At 44.9% G+C, this 22,448-nt stretch overlaps 1 protein-coding gene across 3 annotated transcripts in view; it reads right to left on the bottom strand.

Annotated features, from left to right (window-relative positions):
* DEPDC1 (DEP domain containing 1) overlaps window positions 1-9,458 on the bottom strand; it is a 324,213-nt gene extending 314,755 nt beyond the window's left edge. For all 3 annotated transcript variants that reach the window (XM_069641927.1, XM_069641928.1, XM_069641929.1), the window contains exon 1: window positions 9,294-9,458. In XM_069641927.1, coding sequence (XP_069498028.1) covers window positions 9,294-9,341 — 48 coding nt within the window. In that variant the 5' untranslated portion in view covers window positions 9,342-9,458. The remainder of the gene's footprint in view (window positions 1-9,293) is intronic.
* Between the last annotated feature and the right edge of the window lie 12,990 nt (window positions 9,459-22,448).

Raw genomic sequence — 22,448 nt, 5'->3', positions numbered from 1 at the left:
CACTCATCTAGGGCACAAAAAGTGTACTCTGCCACTCATATAGTCGAGTAGATTTTATGAAGGGCGAGTTACCATTTCCGTTGGATGTTTGATTTATTGAATATCTACTTTTGTTTGCAGTATGGCCGACCTCTGGGTGGCAGCAGCGTGCCAAACATAGGGGGTTTTTGGTGACTTGCATCATTTTACAGAGAGCATTTACATTTTTTTGTCATCTGTTGCCACGGGTTGTGTGCATTTGTCATAGGTCGAGTAGGTTAACAAGTTACTAGACCTGCAGGTCCAGCAGAATTTTAAGGAATTTGTATGGACTGACTATTTCACTAATGTCTTACTTCAGCGGTACACAAAAATGCTATATTGTTTCTCGTTTTATGTCTTGGGTACAGACAACTTTGGGCGAAATGAAATATATTAGTATATCATTGCTTATCAAGAAAATGTTAGCAAGCGCCGCTAATCAATTTCTGAAAAATAATTTAGGCCTTGCAGTGCTAAGCAAAAAAAAAAAAACATAAGACTGGCTCAGATAAACCATCTTGTAATTGGGAAAGTTGCGAGTTATGCAGTAAATGAGAAAAACCTGTAAATCAGGCATTGCAACAGTTGAACATAACCCTTTTGTATTTACAGAAAAGCATCAAACGACTGACCCATTATAGTTCCTTTGTATATTATGTTAGGTCGATTTATTCCACGCACCGCTACCACCCAGGGACAGTCTCTAGGCGCTCACGTGACTCTGCAAGAGAGAAGGGCTGGGTGTATTAGTGGGGATAAGATAGGTTCAGAACCAGGAGGAACTGGTGTCTGCGCGCATTGTTTGCATGCAGGAGTTGGTTTGGGAGGTCCCATGTGTTGTAACTGTATGGATAGGACCGAAGTGCCTCGGATGTGTGTCAGTGTTTGTGGATCATGTGATGTTGGTGGATTGTGCAGACTGGTTAGTCCATAGGGGTCCAGAGTCGCAGATGGTGTTAGGTGTAGGGCTATCTAGTCTGTCAATTGTGCCTTTGTGTAGTGTTGATGGATTTATTTATAACTATGTGCTGGGGAGTTCCCTCTAGGTTTGCTTCCAGAATCTCAGAGGGATGGTTTGGTGCAAACATTAGGTTGATTCTTGAGGCATTTATGTGTAGCGTGTCTAGCCCCTCCACTAGTCAAGTGTAGTTGTGTTGAAGGAGCAGAAGGGGTTAGTAAGTCGTCGGTTTAGTGAAGCCTCTGGTTGCCCTTAATGACCTCTACCAACATTCTTGATTGTGGTTCGTCGGCCATCCCGCCTCCTCTCTAGGTCGCGCTGCTGGTGATGGTGGCAGTTTGTACCTGGTGTGTTCCTGGTTACTCCTCCAGGTTAGTTGTGGCCGTTGGGTGTTGACCAGATGTCCGGTCGGTTACCGAAAGGGTGTGCAGCAGGAGTTGTCGATGGACAGGGTTTGGCGATGCTTGGGTTGTAATGGTTTACCTCTCAGGAGTTTGCTTGGAGCATAATTGCACATGGGTATAATCCCCAAATCTGGCGGGCTGGGACATCCCCCCTCTTTGTTGGTCACTCTAGTTGGTGGGCATGGTTGTGGGGGCGAGCAGTGTTCTGGTCTTCCAAGGCATTGTCGCTGTTATTTGTGGCCTTGTCCCTTAATGTATTTCTTATTGGTCCACAATGTTATTGCTGCCGATGTCCCTTTGCGTTTGCCATCAATGGAACACATACAAAGTTAGGTTTCATTTAAATACAGGCAAATGGTGTAGATTCTTAGGACCATGGGAACAAAAACATTTGTTTTCTTTTTAACTCTAGTTACGTCCTATAAATGTGTGTCCGCCATGGGACCCATTTTCCGTGGGATGGATTCTTCAACCAAAACTGAACAACACCATCACTAACGGGACTAACAGATCTCCATTCTGGGATGATCGGGATGCTGCTGTCCATTTGCGGTTTCCGTCATCAGGACAACCATGCCCGCAATTCATCAATGAACACGCATGCAGTGAGTAATGCTTATTTGCGGATGTAGAACAGAACACTTTCTCCAAAACGGAACGCCATGGGTTTCGTGATAACAATGGTTAGAGAAAAAACTGACTATTTCACTCAAGCACTCAGAAATAAAAGATATTTGGCGCTGTTCATTTCTATTGCACTATGAACTAGAACAACGTACTAAATCACGACTGAGTATGAAAAGTCATTTATAACACACCTCTACACAAGTTTTTCTAGGCACAACAAGACAAGGAAGGGAAGACAGAGGGATGACAAAACAAATGATCTTACTAGGCCTTGTGATATTCAGATCGTGCAAGTGTGATACGCAGCGGGGGGGCAAGTGCAATCAGTGCTGCATTGCTCTCAGCAAGTGCAAGGAAGCAGGGAACTGTAGGGTTCCAGATACAGCCGCCTCCCATCCCCCAGGCACCAGGCTATGCCCCCTCTACCTGGAGAAGAGTCTGATCCTCAAGAGTTGGAGGTGGCTGAGCAAAGGGCTCGAGAAGGAAGGTGTTTTCCTAGGAAGAGTTGGATGTAGTGTGGGCCCGGGCCCCAGAAAGCCTTGTGGACGATGCAGACAGTCTTGATTTTGATCCTGGCAGCCACCTGAAGCCAGTGGAGAGATACGGTCAATGGGCTTGAGGCCAAGGACACGTCTTGCAGTTCTGTTCTGGATTGGATGCAGAGGGCGGAGAGAAGAGGAAGGCAGATTGAGAAAGAGGCTGTTGCAGTAGTGCAGCCTAGATAGCACCAGGGCTCTGGAGACAGTGAGCTTCTGGGGGAAAGTGAGAAAAGAAAGAATCCCTCTAAGGAGGCATAGCTGGTAGTGGGCCTTCTTAGAAAGGTCTGATGTGAGGAGAGAAGGAGAGTGAAAGATGGCAGCAAGGTTTTTTGCCACATAAGAAGGCGAAGGAAGAGTGCCCAAGGAGAGTGGCCAGAATGAAAGAGGGAAAAGCTGGAGCAGAGGTCCCAATGAGAGGGATCTCAATCTTAATGGGAAGTAATTATTGAAGTGTAAAACTCGTATCTTCTTTTTGTGATAAGCGGGTAAAATGTCCATCTTGAATATGTTATTGTGATGGCGCAGTTGCTGACAGCAGACCTTTGCCTACGCTAAGCACCAAGGCCATGGCAAGGGGCGTAGCATTGGTTTGACATGTCGATGTCAGCTTGAGGGGCGCACGTTATGATTTAAAGCTGCCAAGGTACTTGAACAATGGGTAAGATCACAAGATGGCTGTTCCCGACCCATGCAGGTTTGCATGTTTAAATGTCAAAAAATCATAGATTTAAATTTATTGGAAAAGAAAATTGTGATTGATCGATATATGCTCAAAAATACATGCACTATACTTTGGGCCAACAACATTCCTCAGAGAACTTCTCCCTTAAGTATATTTGTATGCTACCAGTTGGGCTGGCTGAAAAGATAAATAATGAATAAGAAAAAGGTCCAGACGTTGGTGTCAAGCTAGCCTGGCACGTCTACGCTGCAGACAAGAAAAATATTAACGAGTCATTTCTATCCATGTTAGGTTAATATTGCATATCTAAGCACATGGATGTGTAACAAAATATTGAACAACAAATATGAACCAATGCATGGATCAAAATAAGTGAATACTATTTACTCTGGCTTGAAAAGGGCCAATTCTATTGAGCTTAATGGGGAGTTCTACCTGGAGCTACTTTTGATATCAGGAAAAATGGTGCAAAAATAATATGGATGGATAAGACTCTACCGGCTACCCCTAATGATCACACATTTAGACAAGCCCTGGCGAAATTTCTGAGAAAACTGCACCTTTTAGAATCCTGGTGTTTCTTCAACCCACAGAAGAGGGCATATGCCCACTACTCAGCGGTACACAGGGGTTACTCCCGTATCGATATGATACTCATCTCCAAAACAGTTGTCCCACAAGTCACGGGCTTAGAAATTGGGGTGTGTTGCCTCTCGGACCATGCCCCAGTACTCCTGAATGTAGAATTGGCTTGCTCACAACAACGGTCTTGCAAACCCTGGTGACTGAATGAGGTAATATTGAAGGACCAACTGGTCCGGACAAGTATTGAACAAACCCTGCAGAACTATTTCCGGGAAAATAAGACCCCGGGGATGGATTGGTCAACCATTTGGGATGCCAGCAAGGCGGTAGTAAGGGGGGGAATTCATTGCGCAAACCTCGAATTACATTAAAAGTCGGGAGAGGGTAAGTGGAAGCCAAGATACATGAGGCAGAGGTGGTCTACAAGGACAAAGATTCACAGAAGGCTTGGCAGGATTTGAAAAAAGCCAGAGTGACCTTAGAAACTCACCTAGCAGATGACGCAGCATGCCTTTTGGCACAAACTAAACAGTTTTAATACATACACGGGGGCAAAGCTAATCGGTTTCTTGCTGCTAAATGGAGACACCAGACCCTTAGGAATCGAATAACTCAACTTCGTAATGGCCACGGGGAGGTAGTAAGGGGAGAAGGAGAAATAGAGGAGGTCCTGATCTCATATTACACCAATAACTTAAAGAAGGAGCAGATTGCATTCCTAGACCCATTCCTAGACCAGAGACTTACCACAGATTGGTGAGATGGATAGGCAGAAATTGGAAGGCCCCATAACGGAGGAAGAGGTGGTGAACGCTATAAGAGCACTGAAAGGGCATAAAACACCAGGCCCAGATGGCCTTAGCAATGCATATTATAAAACCTTTAAAACCACGCTGATAGGCCCCCTTACCTGCCTATTTAATTTTATTAGAGATAAGGGGCGTACATCTGGAGATATGAGACCAGCAACCACAGTATTATTGTTGAAACCAGACAGGTACCCATTGGACTGTGCTAGCTACTGTCCGATCTCTTTACTAAATGGAGACGCAAAGATATATTCCACGATATTGGCCCGGAGACTGGCAATGATATTACCCGAAATAATTCACTCAGATCAAGCTGGGTTTGCGAGGGGGCGACATACATACGATAATATTAGCAGGGCCATAGATGTAAATCGACTGGGGACGGAGGACAGGCCAGAGATTTTCAGTGGCAGCTCTGGATGCCTCCAGAGCTTTTGATAGTCTACACTGGGGCTTCTTACGCCTGACCCTTGAAAAGTTTGGGTGTGGCCCACTCTTTATCCGCACGGTTATGGCCAATTTCACAGACCCATCCACTAGGCTATTGGTTAATGGAAAACTCACAGGGAGCATCCCCATCCAGAGAGGCACGAGACAGGGATGCCCATTATCGCCCCTGGTCTTTGCTATGGAACCGTTTGCATGCCAAGTTCGTAGCCATCCAGATATCCAAGGGGTTGAAGTGGGCAATATAGGTCCGCAGAAGGTGGCACTTTACACGGATGACATTCCCTTATTCTTAAAAGATACCGCGAATTCTCTACCAGCAGCCATACACCTACTGAAGAAATTTGCCAATGTCTCTGGGTTCCACATTAACTATCCCAAATCTAAAGCTCTTAATATTATAGAGAGGCCAGAGCAAATCCCGATTTGGGAAAACCTATACCCCCTGAAGTGGGAACACAAGGCAGTTAAATATCTTGGAATTCAACTGACCCCTAAATATGATAGGTTGTACAGAGCTAATATCCCAGACCTCCTGAAAACATTGGCGAAAGAATTAAAACGTTGGCAATTACAGGAACTGTCCTGGTTGGCACGCATTACAGCAGTTAAGATGACCCTACTTCCTAAATTTTTATATGTAGTCGGCGCTCTTCCAATACGAATCCCAAACCCAGCCATCCAAACACTACAGAAAGAGGTGATGAATTTCATCTGGGGGGGGGTCGAGAGTTCCCAAGAAAGTATTATTTAGGCCGCAGGTCCTGAGGGATTGGGGGTTCCGGACCTCCGTAGGTACTTATGGGCAGCACAGATAGCTCGTATGCTGCAATGATCTGCGGGTTATACTTGAAAATTTGGCAAATAAGATAACCCTGGGAGGTATTGGCTTCCTCGCCACACGACATAGGGAAAAAGGGGGCCAACTGTTGGAATTAACCATAACTATCCTGTGGTACTGGGACAGGGTCCTGAGAAACAAGAAGATTAAAGGAGGGGGGGGGGGGGGGGGGGAGGGCCTCTTACGCCAGTAACTTACAACCCAGAATTTACCCCTGGAACACATGCTAACTTCTGGGCTAACTGGGGTGGCAGGGAAGGCAGCATGGTCCTAAGAGATCTCTATGCAAATGGGATACCCCTGACATTTGAAGAAAACAAAACCAGATTCAATATCCCGGAACAGGAACGATTCCACCATGTTCAACTGAGACACTGGGTCTCAAATGCGAGGGTGAAGGAAGGGGCAGCTAGGAACCCTACAGGAGTGGAGTTAACCGTACAGGAAGGCCACCCAGATAAGGGAATAACTAGATTATATCGCCTGGTGGGAGAGGGGGACCCAGAAGAGAATCTCACTTGTATGCAGAAATGGGAAGATCAATTGACTGGGACACATGGGGCCGAATTTGGCATAGAGCCGCGAAGAGTTCTAAATGCACCTTGATTAAGGAAGCAGCATATAAACTTTGTCTTCGGTGGTACATGACACCCACACGCATGCATGCCATTAATCCAGAATACCCGCCTGAATGTTGGAGGAGTTGTGGACAACCTAGGGACCTTATACATATGTGGTGGTGCTGCCCATTAACGGAAACCTACTGGAAAGAGATCCTAAATCACATTAAAGACATAACCGGCGTAGAGCTCCCTCTTGACCCACTAGTGGTGCTCTTGGGAGAAGCAGTGGAGGGTTGCTATGCAAACTCAGGGCCGACGGCCACCTTAATTACGCATATGTTAAGTGCAGCCAGAATTACAATCGCCCAGGCATGGAAATCTAAAGATGGGCCAGTGGTGGCCATGTGGTGGATGCGGCTATGAGGGCGATGGCCATGGAGAAGGCGACTGCTTTGGCCCACGGCTCTTATTCCAAATATCTGAACATTTGGCTACCATTGCATGAATTCACAGATGACTGAGAGCAGATGTACTTCAAGCCCAGATTGCTCCGTGCAATACCTGTTATCTGATGGAATCGAATACTGAACTTGAAAGGATCCATCTGACTGAAATAATAAGACAGATCAAATCACTTCTTCACCTTAAGTTGGGGAGATAACTTGGGGGGGGGCAGGGAGAGGGGAAGATTTCAATTATTCCTTTCCTCTATTGTTATAAATGAGCACTGGCATTGAAACGTGCTGAAACCCCAAGTAGGGGTAACGAGGAAGCAACATGTAAGAAGTATTACATATATGCTATTGATCGGTTTATTAATGTATGCATGTCTATGTGCTCCAAAATTTAAATAAAGTTGGTAAAAATAATATGGATGTGACATTACATCTTTGTTGGAGATGCGTCACTCAAATATTTAGATCACATTCCTAAATGCGATTTACTTACACTATGCAATATGTAGTTACAGATCAGTGTGCTTTTTGGAATTTACAATACAGCAAGGGAACTGGATACAAATTATTTCCATTAGTATATTTGGAATCCTTCAGGGTGCATTAGAAACGGTACCAATTTTGTCATAATGAAAAATAAATAAATCTTCGACTAATATTAGAGTTACCTTCTCTGTGCACATGTTCTTTCCCTCCCTGTAGCCCCTGGGTGCGATCCTACGCTTTTAGATCTTCCTTTTGAACTCTATATATTGATCCCCGACATCAAACGATAGAATGTAACTTGCTGAAAGATTAAATTATTACATACAATTTTAACATAAGCATTAACACAACATTCACACACCGATCACCACATTTTCTTGTGAAACTACCATGGGCTTACAGCCACGTGTCTGGGGTTGCTGTTGGTACTCTTGTTCAGGAAGAATTGCATAGCATTTCGGAGCTGGACTGCACCAGGGCAGGACAAAGAATGATATGTTTGGGATATTTCTCCTTTGTGAAAGATAGTGAGCTAAAGAATCTGGGTAAGTCTCTCGTAACTAGGACTAAAATCTGGCAGAGGGACTCCCACAACACCCCCCCTTGTTATTTGCACATTTTACATAACTTGGTTCTCGCCCTATGTTACTAGGGGAATCTAGACATGGACCCCTTGCTCACTATTCTTAGAGAGGCACAGCTACACCCTACTGATGAGGATCAACCAGACCGAAACACGTGTCTGGGGTTGCTGTTGGTACTCTTGTTCAGAGAAGAATTGCCTACCATTTCGGTGCTGGACTGCCCCAGGGCAGGACAAAGACTGATTTCTCCTCTGTGAAAGATTGTGAGCTAAAGACTCTGGGTAAGGCTCTTGTAACCAGGACTCGTGTCTGGCAGAGAGTCTCCCAGGACACCCCCCCCCCCCTGTTTATTTATGGACAGAGAGCATCTGCTGTGGTTGTACAACAGAGAGAGTAAACATGAAAAAAAATGAAAATCCAAATTGTATATCTGTATTGAAATGCATTAATGTAAATTAGCGTGCTACAGAATCATAACAGAAAATGGGCAAAAGAGAAAAATCATGAGAGTCACCTCTTAACAACAGAAAAGTGAGAATAAAGGCCTCTGGGATGACAGGGGCAAATTCCAAAGTCGAATTAAAGCACATTAGATAATAGTGGCATGCATAAACAATGAACGATCTAATTACAGGGTTGCCACGTGTGGTGAATCTGAACTTGTTCAATTCGTAGCATCAAAACAAAATCAGACGGGGACGCAACCTACACAAATTGCAAGGACGGCGACAAGTTGTAGACAAACGGTAACTATTGTAGCTGCGTTATTCAAAATCGTACTACAAACTAATGGCCACATTATCAACCCTCGTCCACGTTTTCGTTGAGATATGCAAACCCCAGAGAAAGACGCTCAGGAATGCATTAGTCGAGGCGAGTTTTCCAAGCCAGTTGAGAGCTAACTTGTCTTTGGTGCGGTGGCATTTTTATTGGAGGGTCGGGGGGGGGGGGACTATTCTGTTCACATTATACAGCAAGACAACGTAAAAAGGTGCCATCCAAAACCACGAGAAGGACGGGGGGAATAGGAGGATTCCTTACCGGTCTTTCCATTTAGAGCACTCCGAATATAAACAAAAAGGGGAGTGGTCCGCGGAGCCGGCATACACAGACCAGTGCATAACTAAGGGTTGGGACCGAAGACACAACCCTCAGCTGTGCCGCGGACAAACATAGCGCCTCCATGTCAGCATGAGACTTCGACCCCCTCTGGCACAGACTGTGCCTATGCCATGAAATCACCACCCCCATGACACCGCAGACTCCGGCGAGGAAGCCGAGAGGGCACCTACCAGTTTGGTAGCCCGGTAGGGCCCCGGCGTGACGATACGGCTCTCCATCGCCGCAGGGTTGCCAGTAGTGACTGACCCCGCAACGCCAAGGCGAGAATGCACAAGTCGCAGGCAGCAGCTCCGGCTTCCTGTCAGCGATGCGGGTTTGAATGTTCGAGCCGTGTGGCATGCTCGCTGCTGATTGGAGGCGAATGTGTCACGTGACAGGAAAACACTGTGCAGGGACGCTTTGGGCACCAGTCACAAACACATATCCAGGCACACAGAGCTGCACACCGCCCTAATCGGGAAGAGTGCCGCTGTAGTTGGTCTATCGCTACTTCAGGCACTCGAGTCACATTACAGTCATGTTTATAGCACGGTCTAATGGGGACAGCGATTCTGCAATTTGTCTGTAATAATCAGGAGTCTGCAACGTTTACATTAGCAAGAACTACTTGTAGTCAATGGCCAACAGGTGGGAGCTACTGGGGTGGTGTCGTCGTCCACGAGTATGAGTATTTGTATCAAGATTTTTTTTGCTCTTTATATAAAAAAAAGGAATAACATATGCATTTACCATGCTATTAATAACTTCAAAAACATCTTTATTTAATTATTTATTATTAGTAGTGGTCTCCTTAAAATTGTCAAGCATCTCATAATGTAGGAAACCAATTGAGACATTCAATTTGAAGGCGTACACTGCATGCTGTCCAGCAGTGTTCAATAATCTGGTATGTAGCTTGAAACAACAACAGCTCTAAGATGCTGTCAGAGGGGATCAAAGTTTTGATTTCAGGGGGGTTCATGTCTGAAAAAGGGAGATTTGCAGAGGACATTGGCTAACAGTGCAGATACCCTGCTTGCCATAGTGTTGGCACCTAACATGAGAGACATATATTCAAGACAGTTTTTAAAATCTCTTACAATCCTCACGTATTGGAGTCACTGCACCCTTCACAAATGCGCCATCTTTAAAAGTACATTTCTTTTTCATCAACAAATTATCAACTTTGAAGGATACCTCTGTACTGTAACAGTATTTACATTGCAGCGTTTAGTTTACCTACTTTTTAGGATCGCAGACCGCTTCCTTTCAACTTCACTCTTTTTCAAAAATTGGTTTCCCACTTTGGATGGAAATGGTACATTTGCCTTTTGTTGGATGGTGCATCTACATCCAGGATTTTAACATGGGTAGTTTGTTTCTTTTGGGATTGCATGTGCAAAAAACAGGAGTATTTCAATCAATATGTTATATGGTTTTCAAAACATTCAGCATATACCTCCTTTCTGCTTTTTCAAAAAATAATATCCACTATCAGTTTAGCATATCCCCAATCCATACAAATGCTCACATGCCAAGTTACAGAAATTCAGCCAAAGAAAAGTAAGCCAAAGCTTACTTTGTTGACTACCCTTAAAAGGTTATATGTGAAAATAAATGGTAAGATTGAAAAAATGAACACATGGAAAGAAAAGCGCAAATCAGAGGGCTAAAATAACATTCAGTTTTATAGCAATGACTTGAAACGTGCACAAATCATATAACAACCCAACGAAACAATATATGAATTGTTATATTAACATTTCTAGCAAAGAGTATGGTTAGTACAGGGCGATTTGTTCATAATGGGTGGCGACCTGCCACCTGTCTGCCATTTATGAAGTAGTATCACAGAGAACAGCTCACAGGATCGCTACCTCTCCATGCAGGAAACATGCAGGTCATTCTAGCGCATGACCAATAGGCCATGACTGGATTGCATATACAGCTCTCTCACATATCAAGAGCTCTAGCGTGACAAAAATTGTTTAAAATGACAATGATGACATATTATTTGCAATGGCGTCAACATGTGTTTTACAGTGGTGGTGCCGGCATTTCCCACACACTGTTGGTGACAAGGCATCTATTGGAATGTCCCAAGTGTAAGAGAATTACTTGTAAATCAGAGTTTTGCCCAATTTTAAGCAAAAAGAGGGCTCATAAATTGCACCATTTCAATCCTGTATTGAAGGTCTGAAAATCAGTGACCAGAATTTCAACATATACATACAGGTTCCCCATAGATCTTTGTAGATCTCCCGGTTTGTGTACATAGCCAAAGGGGATCAAACCCATACATTGTTCTCCTATCACATGGCTCGCCTCAATGTTCTCTCACTGTATTCACCGCCCTGTTTTTGAAAGTGCTCTGTTAATTCTTAACTAGGTTAAAGCTATATTAAACCTATACATATCAAAATATATGCATGCAAACCACTGCTCACTTTTCTCATCTAATTGCTTAATTTGTACTCTTGTTTCGTAAAACATTGGCTGAAACAGAGCTCTTAAATTGTGCTTTTTAAGTCTTGTCATTGATAGCATGTCAGTTTACATTCTTGTTTAGTTTTATAAATGTCAGTGGACAAGCACCAGACTGCAGTGCAGCTAATAGTTTTCCACATTTACTTAAATGTAAAATTGCTGTTAGCGCTTGAATACATGTATTGGGACATGCATAGAGGTGGGCTTCTACGGATCATGACAAATTCTGTCTTAACCTTAAATACAATTGGGGTATTAATGCCTAAACATAACATAAACAGCCACACGTACCACTAGATGTACCTTTTTTCTTGCAAGCTGGTGCTCACATGGATTTTCCTTTTTCTACACACAAATATGCTAACACACATTTCCCATTCACTTTTGTTATTGATACTTAACCCCTTGTTGAGACACTGCCCCAAGCCCTTCAAGCCCAGATGTAGATGCAGCCATGGGCCTAGGACATGGGGGGGAAGAGGGGACAAATCCCCCCACAATTTTAAGTGGGGGGATATAATGGCTTTTAACCCCCGCAGAATATGTAAGTGTTTGTTGTGTCCTGCACAGTGCATTGTCTCTAAAAATACATCTACAGTTTGCAGCCGTCAGCGTGCAAAAGTAAAAGTACTTCTGCAGACTGTTTGCAGGCTAAAAGTACATCAGATCGCAGCTCGCTCATACAACAGTCGTTTCCTAACTTTCCTGTTTGAGAAGCATGTACATGCTTCTCAAACAGGAAAGTTAGGAAACGACTGTTGTATCTGCCCAGCAGGGCCCAACACCTGTTGTGGGGGTAGGGAGGAAGATGGCCCTTATTGGGTTGTTGTTGTGAGGGGCTGAGGAGGCAGAGGGGCAGGTATAGGTTTTCTGTTTGAGTATACGGAGGCAGACAGCAAGATAGGCATATTTTTCTCAATCAGTATGCATTTTGCTCTTTGAGTCAAGCAAGGGCTCATGGCTCCGCTCTTCCAATGGAATCTGTGGCTTCACACCTCTATTTAAAAAAGTAACATTTGTAAATGAAACATATTTACGAAACTGAACAAATAGCAATAAAATAACCAGAAACATGGTTGCCTTGTGTTTGATATGAAATAGGTTAAGCAATGCAGACAGGGGAAAAGGTAAAAGAACACTTGGGATTTCGCAGCCCCAGCACCCTTAAAACGTATTCTTTTTGTATCATTGACTCATTTCAATGTAAGTGTTCGCTTTAAAGTGTACATTTGTTTGTCCTTTTCCTAGAAAGCAATACAGCTGTGAACAAATTATTTCGTCATATGCTTTCAAACATTTAGCTTTTTTAGCACAATCTTTTGACCGTTTCATCAAGATTTACATTTCATTTGGGGCCACTGCAGCCACGTGCTGTTACCTCTCATTACAAATAATAAAAACAGTGCTGATATATTGGTTTTGAGGACCATTGAAAAGGTCTGGCAAAGACCAAATTATGCTATCAGAGCAGCATGTATTTTGTGCATGCCTGAATTGCAGCATTAAATGGAAAACATGCTTTTCACACATTGAGTTGATTCATAAAGCAGTGGAACTACAATGAAAACAGTGTTAGCGTTTCATCACACACACAGAAAAATAAATAATTACAGGGCTGCTGTAACACAGCTATCCGTGCCACCACGGCACAAAGAACCCATGTTTGGGTCCCTACAGATTCATTTGCCCAAGTGTTTATTGACCCTGATGAAGGATGTCATGATTTCTGTAGGAAGCTGAACGAATTATTGCCCTCCCTTAGCCACTCTCAGAGATAGAAACCACTGCATACACTGTCTTGTCACTTGCATTTAATAAATTGCTGGGTACCACTGGCTTTCTCATCCATAGATGATAAACCTTGTCCCCGACACGACATCACACACACAAAGTGTATGTGATGTCGTGTCGGGCCCTACTGGGCAGATACAGTTGTTTCCTAACTTTACTGTTTGAGAAGCAGATAGGGGGGCACTCAATTTACAGCATCATAATCTTTGGGATTTCCAAAGGTCTGATACATTGACAAACAAGGAATACATGTATTTGTGTTTTGGCAGCTGCAGGTCCCACGCAGAACAAGTTCATAGCACTCTCGCTGCTGCAGACAGGTCACGTGCACATGGGAGGGGAGGGCATGAGCCTGTGCAATCATTGGTGTATGGCATGGGTAGTTCATGATATACTGCGTGCGGGAGGTGCCGTGCATGGGGAGTATTACCTGCCCTTAGCGACAGAGCCATGCCCTCTGAGTTATGCAAATCCATTAAAAGTGGTAAGACCCAAATCACAGGCCAGCAAATCGGATCTGCACTGTGGTCTTGAAATATCGTGCCCCAATGGTGTTGAGCAGAATTCTATCAATGCGCATATTTGCCAATTTGACCCAATCCTACCGTCTCCTTTCCCACCTGAGCATTTCCCTCGTCCCTTCACGCATGAACGCCTCGTTGTGCGCTGACACCCAAAATAAAAGGGAGACAGGCCCAATCATAAAATTTTTGGCCTAGCAAGTTATCAAGCAGGAAATCAGAGCAACAAGAGTGCAGGCGAAGGGAAAATGCCCCTTCCAGCTGTGAAATTCAAGAGAGCCTTGAGTCACTGGCAGGTGTTTCTTCTCCCAGGCCTAATATACATTACAATTACAGGGATTCTGACATCCCTCGGCATGTACCTCACACATGGGCAGCCACAGACATACAAGTATGCCATGCACCATCCTGTCTGTCCTTCCCAATCAAGAACCACAAAAAGAAGGGGAGTGCATCCAAGGCCGCCCTCCTGTCTTTAACTGGCATGCTACCAAACATAGAGAGCCCTGACCAACCAGCGTGGCCGTTCTAGACAGACTAACAGACTACCTTACAGATTCAGTCAACGGTACAGATAGGCTATCCTTGCCGGGCATGTACCACGGGGCCCATGCAGCTGTTCCTCCATCCTGATTCAGGAGTCCAGAGATCTGCAAGGTTGTCCCTCCCAGGCATGCTCCTATACAGATTGAGGGACACCAGGGATCCCATACAGACTCTGGGAGGCCAGGGGCAAAGCAAGCAGGGGGTTCCAGGCATGCTCCACTACATACTTAGGGAGTAAACCCGTCCACTAGCCTCTCCCCTCCCAGGTATGCCATTGTACCGATTCAGGGAGCCTGTGGGCCCAGCGAGCTGTCCATCACTAGCATTGTACTAGACAGATGCAGACATTCCAGGGTCCAAACACAACACTGTGAATCAGACAATCGATTACCCTATCCACCGGTTTGTCCAATCATGTGTCGCACAAGTGCAGTGGTAATGGTGTCAAGCAGTGCCGGTTTATAAATTCTTATTTCCTTGTGACAGTTATTCTATTGACTTGGCCTCTTTGGGAGAGAATTAATGAAGGAATGCATGGATGAAAAAATTAATGAATGAACAAAGGAACGAACGAACGAACGAGCGAGCGAGCGAACGAACGAACGAGTGAGCGAAGGAACGAACGAACGAACGTACGTATGAAACAGCTGATCAGCACCCCCTTACTGCTCTTTCTGACCGGAGGGGTAGCAGGTCAGTTTGTGGGTAGTGTTGAGCTTGTTGTTGAAGGTAAGCGGTTTCCTTGAGTGGGGATGCATGTGAGGAGGTACTCCTCTAGCGCCCCGAAAACCCAATACAACTCCCCCACCAATCCACCTATCGATGTGCAACCTATTCTAAGATTCTGGAGCAGAGTTTGATGGGTTAAGGAGAGGAAGTGTATAGAAGGGTGCCATATGTTTTCTTCAAGTGTTGAGTTATTTTGAGGCTATTCTAGGTTTGCATTGGTGGACCAGGCAGATTGCCAGAGCCGGATGACCTAGTGTCACCCCAGCTTCCAGTCTGGCTGTGGCATTTCGAATGACCAAGTGATGGGAGATTTAAAATGTCAGCATCCATGGGTGGAGTGGGGCTAATGCAGTGAAGTCCGGAGTTAGTGGCCCTCGCATTGCCATCTATTATTCATGTGTTTTCGATGCTTTGGAAGAGGTGTAGGTATCCTTGACAGGCACTGACCATTGATCCTTACTAGGCGCTAAGGGCACGATTGAGGAATATTTTCACTGGAGAAAATCTGAAGATGTGTTAGGCATCTGTAACGCTTACCTCTGGGGCCCTGCAGGAATGCCTGGTCCGGACTGTTGGCGGTTCTGGTCCGGTCTGTTGATGGCCTTCTGCTCTTGCTGTAGCCCAAAACACTCTCTCCTCACTGCTCACTGCAGGTTCAAACACCCAGTGGTCAGGGAGGCGGGAGTGGCCTGGATAATAATGTTCAGATTGCCTTGTGTGGCCAAGTCTCTGGTTCTTCCAGGCGTATCGTGAGGTATTGTCTCTAGTTACTTCACTGGTGGTTTAGCGGCGGTTAAACTGTTATCCCAGTTTCTTCTCTGGGTAAGTGTGGCCCAGACCTGCTGTGGCGCACTAGCCCGCGTTGAGATCTGGGTGTCAGGATTCCAGGAGCGCGGTGCGGAGCTGGAGCCTTTGGATCTTGACACGTCGGGATGAGCTGGATCAGAGCAGGTGAGCCTTTTAGCCCAGGGGTTTATATAGCCCTGGGCCCACCCAGCACCACTAGACCATCAGGGATGTTTATACAATGGCCCCTTAAGGGCCATGTTGGATCCAGTTGACTGATCCAGCCCGGGGGCCATCTTGAATGGGGCAGTATGTCTGAGATACAGGCAGGAGCCTGTTCCAGCGCCAGACAGCCAGTCTTTCTGACCAGACTCTTCCAATTTTACCCACAGGGGCCCTGGGACCTCTTGGGGTCATGACAGCATCACAGGTGTGCTCCTGCTACCTTATAACTTATTCACAAAGTCTAAAACTGAAGCAAATCTGGAGCTGTCTGGAACATCTTTGACATGCTCACATCCAAGTGAAACTTTGCTCAAAGGCATCTCAGAGATGCTCCTAGCAGCTGGGGATTTGCTCCGGCTATAGGCTTTGTGAATCAGGTAGGAAATAGCAGGATGAAATCGAAGAGGCACAGGGTATTTCCTAATTTGCTCGAGTGCAACGTTTTGTGAAACAAGCCCTGAGTGGAATGGCTGTATTGAACGCGGCTTAGAGTCTTTTGGCTTTGTAGCTTGGCATAATAGCCCTCCTAGTCTGGTGGCCTGTTGGTGCAATAAGAGTTTTTTAAAAACAGAACTTCTATCCTATAGCCATTAAGTTTGATGGAGATTGTGGCCTCCCAGGCTTCAATAAAGGACAGGCAACGCAACAACATCACACACCTGGTCCCTCTACTCCCATAACAGGACTTACTCAGAGGTACAAGCAAGATTTCCTCTTTCTTTGAAAACTCCATCCTTCCATTCCAAGACACACACACACGTCTCCTTGCCCCACACAAAAAAGTAACAACTTGCAGTTGGTAGAAAAGGCTGAAACTCCTTTATTTGGCAGGTGTCCACTTACAGGTGATCTGCCTCTTAATGAGCTGGCGTTCTAGCTGTGGCCCACTGGAAGTAACTGTTATTTCCTCACTCTTACCATGAGCATATACTCAGATATAAAATCCAGAAATGCCACAGATAGAGGCATGTTCTTTGCTGCTGCATCCTTGTTAATCAGATGCCATGACACAAACATGTGGTCGAATGTGGAGTGCTCTGGTCTGAATACTGCCTGCATTCAGTTCAGGATGACATATTCCCCAATCCACTTGTTTAATTCCGACAGTATGAGATGACAACAGATTTTTTCGTCAATATATATCAGGCTGATTGGTGAATAAGAGGTAACCACATCAATGGTGCCTTTTATATAAAATGATATAATGATTGAGTTGGACCATGATACAGGGGACACCCCTGCTCCCACAAACAATGGACAAACCGACCAACACAACTGGACCCACCAATCCTGAGAGCACTTAAATACTACAGCTGTTATCATATTTGGGACAGGTGCCTTTTCCCTTGCTAAATGATTGATAGTTTTATGAACCGTCTCCCCTGAGAAGAGCCCTCCCCTCTTCTTTGTCACTGTACTTGCATGTTCCGAATATCCCAAAGCCTAGTAGGACCGCTGTTTGGTTTATTATTTATTCATTGCCTTTCCATTGTTTATTTGTTCCCTTTCTCCCTTCCCTTTTGCCTTGTGGCACTTTGAAACACTGTTTTTGTTGTACAAGCGCCTTATAAATATCCAATATATAAATAAATAAATGCTCAATACCGGAGACTAGTCTCTAAGCGTGGGACCGGGATTCAAACCTGTGTTGCTCTGCGTTATCTTGCTTCCAAAGGAAATGCGTTGCCCCTTAGCTATCCTGCCAGCCCATATGGCTGTTAATCGCAGTGTCGAGTCCATCCATCTAAGGGGCGAGGGGTAAATCGGAGCTCAGGCAGAGTCGACGACGGATCCCTAGCATACTGCCCCGTGCCAGTATTGGTGATTTAGGTCTGCATAATAAGAAATTATTAGTTGGTTGTATTGCAGCCTATGTGAATTCTAGAGCAGTCTCTCCCCTTCTTAAAAATGAGTGAGATCCCTGTGGAGGCATTTGCTTTTCAATATCATACATTGAACATTCTTGGTGAGCACTACACATTGACAATTTAGTGGCAGGATGACAGTGTAAGCATGGAGGGGCTTGAAGCTGCGCTGCGCTTTGGATTTAGTACTGTCTACTCACTGAGTTTATCACAGTGGTACAGTGGATGCATGTTAATATATGGTGTGGTGGTACGCCCACTCTGCATTTGTTGATTTGGTGAGAATTGATATAGGCCAGACACAGACCAGCTGTGTGAGAGCCACTTAGTTATAAAGTCCAGGTAGCTATAATTACATTATATACATATTCAACTACTTAAGTATAGTTACATAGAGACCTCTCACGTCATTGGGTGTCTGTCTTAAGCCACCTCTCCAATATTCACATTACACATTAGATTAAAGCGCTTCTGTAAAGTTTGTGAGATTTGTGGACAAGAAATAGTCGGTGGACACCCAATCTTTTTGGGACCAGCTATGTTCAGGCCATGAAAGGCTTTTCACCTGGGAAGTGGTAACATTTTTACATGAACTGAGCCTTCTGAAGTGAGATGCCAAATTGAAGGATTTTATACTCTGAACTGTTTTTCTTTTTCTTAATTTTCTTCTGTTTTCTTTTCTTCTTTTCTCTTGTTTTATACAGTGATGATATATGTAATTTAATACGTACTGCAATTTTAATTTGAATGTTGTGCAAAGTCGAGTTCTTTGACTAAAACACAATAAATAAATAAAAAAGCAAAGTCTGCAAGGTATCCCCTGTCCCACCCCAGATTTTATGTGTCTCCTACGCCCCTGGATGCAGCCCCTCCTCTGACAGTGCACACAGCTTTTGAATGTTTGCTTTGCAGGAAGAGGGGAGGCAGGGGAAGAGGCCCAGGGACTTGTGAGGAATCTGAGGGCGTCCTCACTTCTTTCCCCAATATATCCTCCTCCCAGGTGGCCAGTGAAAGGCTGTCGCTATCAGGTCCTGACCCTGGGGGTGGATATTTGAGGAAGGATCAACTGGGTGGAGGAGACTTGGGGAGTAGAGATGAGGCACCCTTAGGTGAGACACGGTATCCCCCTTTCCCTTTTCTAAAAAGTCCAATAACCCCCAGGCCTTTCTAGGTTACTACCAGTCCCTTCCCTATCTTTCCAGTAAATCATCTCCCAGTAAACATCAGTCAGGTACTGGGACGAGGAAGAGACAAACCAGAGCCACACATCCTCTCTGTATTGACTCTTACTCGCACAGACACCACTCTGGTACTGCGACGAGGAAGAGGGATGCCGAGTACCATGATCGACATGGACATTGCCTGCACTTGAAGCCAAGGGGACGTTTGTATAAATGGCCCGCTCAGGTGAAGCCAATAGAATCATCAGTGGAATGCTTGCTGGAGAATCTGGAGGTGAAGCCAGAGAGACACGTCCCCGAAGTGCCTACATGCTGCAGAGTCGTTGAAGCGGAAGCTGAGTGGGGCAGGAGCATTCGAGAGGTCTCTGTTAGCAGAGCTGGTCTGCATACCTCCTGGATTCAGAGAGACTCACTCTCTGTACAGACCTTGGAGCAGAGACAGACCAAGCCGGGAGCTGTGACAGCCACAGCGAGCCTGCCACAGCAGAGAATTGCACCTGAGACAGCGTACCCGGTGAGTCAGAGAAGCCTGAGTGACTCCATGATGCTGAGGTGTAGACCGCGTGGTTACTGCAGGTCGGGTCGCTCATGAGTGATCGCTTAGGTGATATGAATGCCGGTCGAGTACGAACACAGACAAGTTACTGAATACTTTTGATAATCACAATGAAACGAAACTGCTAAGCAAACCGAGTGAAAGGGTTTGTGAATACCCAACTGTGAAAGAGATGAAAGGAAGGCTAATCTGGAGCCATGCAAAATCCCAGAGTGAATTAAATGAAGGTGTGAGTTTAAGCAAGCTTTTGCCACGCCAAGAGAGGGCAAGAGAAAACTGTTGGTTTCTACAAAGTGACTGATTTGAATGAAAAGAGCCCTTTTGAATATCGATCTGATTGAAAGAACTTTTGTGCAATTCCCTGATAAAAAGTAACTGTGTAACCCGAGAGAAAAATCATTTACTAGCGCCATTGGAATATAAAGAACTGTGTAGCTTGAGAGAATACGCAGGGGCAAGAACCCTGACAATATGTTAAAGTGCAACAAGTGAATGGTGGCAAAACAGGCTGTGAAAGAGCATAAAGGGGATCTGAAATGAGAATAAGTCAAAGACTACTGTTAAGCTGAATCAGTGACGAAACAAGTAAGGTGTGTCGGTTGAGTGACCAGTAATGGGTGGACCGTGTAGTCCTAAAACTGCGTCTAGACCAAGTACACTCACCTAAGGAAAAGCCACTTAAATCACCCACAAGTTGTGATTGAATAAAAGAAAACCTCTGCGATCTGAAATTAAGAAACAGAACTTTCTGAAATTGGTGAAAGGTAACCAAACCAGGAGAGCGGGGAAGTAAGGAATTGTGTTGTTTTGGAAAGTTGAGAGACCTCAAAGCTTGGTGAAGGGATTCTCTCTTTTTGTAACATGACCTGTCTTGAACCTTGTGGATGGGAAACCCCTTTTCCACCGAAGAGCTGGAAGAAGCGTTGAACTTTTTATTCAAACACTTTTCATTTTGAGGCTGACATCCCTACACATTGTATATAATTAGATATGAGTGCAAGTATCGGTATTGGACAAAGACAGACATTTGCTTTGGACCTCCTGACACAGACTATCATTCGCTTTATTTAGGTAGGGATATCCCACCTTAGCATAGGGCAAGCTGGGCCTTTTTCTAATCCTCTTTTGCTTTAATAAAAGTTTATAGCCCAAACTTTATTCAGTTGTCTGTGTCTACTTCATGATGCTTTGACAGACTTCAGACACCAAAATAAACACACTTTGCTCATTTTGATGTCTGTTGCAAGAAGCTACTGGGGTGCCTCATGTGAGCCAGAGGCTCGCGATCGACTGTTTGGAGACCCTGGGTCTATATAAATCCCTCTCTCGAAATACATGGGCAAACGCACCTTATGTAAGGTGTACAATGCATAGAGGATGTTTTAGTAGGGTTTCGCTTGCATTTAGAAGTATGGCCAATTGCATTTAGAAGTGTGCCCAATTGCATTTAGAAGTGTACCCAAGCACATTAGAAGGGTACCCAATCGCATTGAGAAGTATACCCAATCGCATTTAGAAGTTGGGCCCAATTGCCTCTCTGAGGAAAGCTGCACTTAGAAGTTGTGCCCAATTGCACTTAGTAGTGTACCCAATTCACCTGATTGGACCTGATTGCATAGAATTGCATGACGTACATAATATGCTCTGGAATGCAGTGAACATTTGAAAGGACATATATTTTACCACACCCCACGCTTACTCTCTTCTTCACACCACCACTCAACTAGAACACAGAGATACTATGACACCATTCGGTATAACTGTTCTCATATCAACATCTACCGCTCACTCCCCATCACTCTAAGTAATCACTGCTGGTTTCGCACCCCCCAGCCAGGCGTTCTCCTCAGGCCTAACGCAGCCACACTCGGTCTGGATAAATCCTGCCAGAGCGAACACATATCCCTGATCTCCCAACCACCACACCTACCGCTAGGAAGCAGCTACCACACGAATTCCGCACCAGCTGCACACATACCGGTGCGCACTAGCACCTTTGAACTCTCTCTACTCTCTCTACTGACCCGAACTTCGGTTCCCAAGGGCGTTCAACCTACCAGCGCCTTCAGACCATACCAATGGTATATAAGGCGCTATACAAATGCAAAGTAACATAACATAACATAACTAAAATAGATGCCTTTCGTGTACTTTAATTATGTTGGAATGCCTCCAAACAAGCCAGTATTATCCATTCCATGCGGGGCACACTATTGCGGTCCTGATTTTAACTTTTTCATTGTGGGACTTGAGTCCTGGGCTTACAGTGGGCAAATCCAGAACTTCAAGTTCCAGAATGCAAAGTTAAATCCAGGACTGGACTAGTGTCCTCCGAATGCTATGGATATGTTGGCATACCTGTGCATTGGACTGAAAGCATGACGCATTAGGAGAGTGTGTGAAGAATTGATTTCTGTCCTGTAGGAGTACAAGGATGATGTGATGGTGCCTTTAAAATTATGTCACTGCATCATCTGAATAAAAGGATCATGTGATGTGCTCACATGTTAGAGCACGACCAGGGACTATTACAAAGACACGTAGTCTTAGTGACACCCCACACCATTGCCGACGAGACCGGTGACCCGTGTCTCGGGGCAGCACTGTTGGGCGCGTTCCTGGTCCAGGAGTCGTTTTTGGGGTCCGAGGAAATGCTGCG

Source organism: Ambystoma mexicanum, chromosome 1q (assembly GCF_040938575.1).
Source record: "Ambystoma mexicanum isolate Mex_15411 chromosome 1q, UKY_AmexF1_1, whole genome shotgun sequence".
NCBI lineage: Eukaryota > Metazoa > Chordata > Amphibia > Caudata > Ambystomatidae > Ambystoma > Ambystoma mexicanum.
The sequence above is the reverse complement of the archived record's forward strand: the minus strand, read 5'-3'. Positions and strand labels throughout refer to the sequence as shown.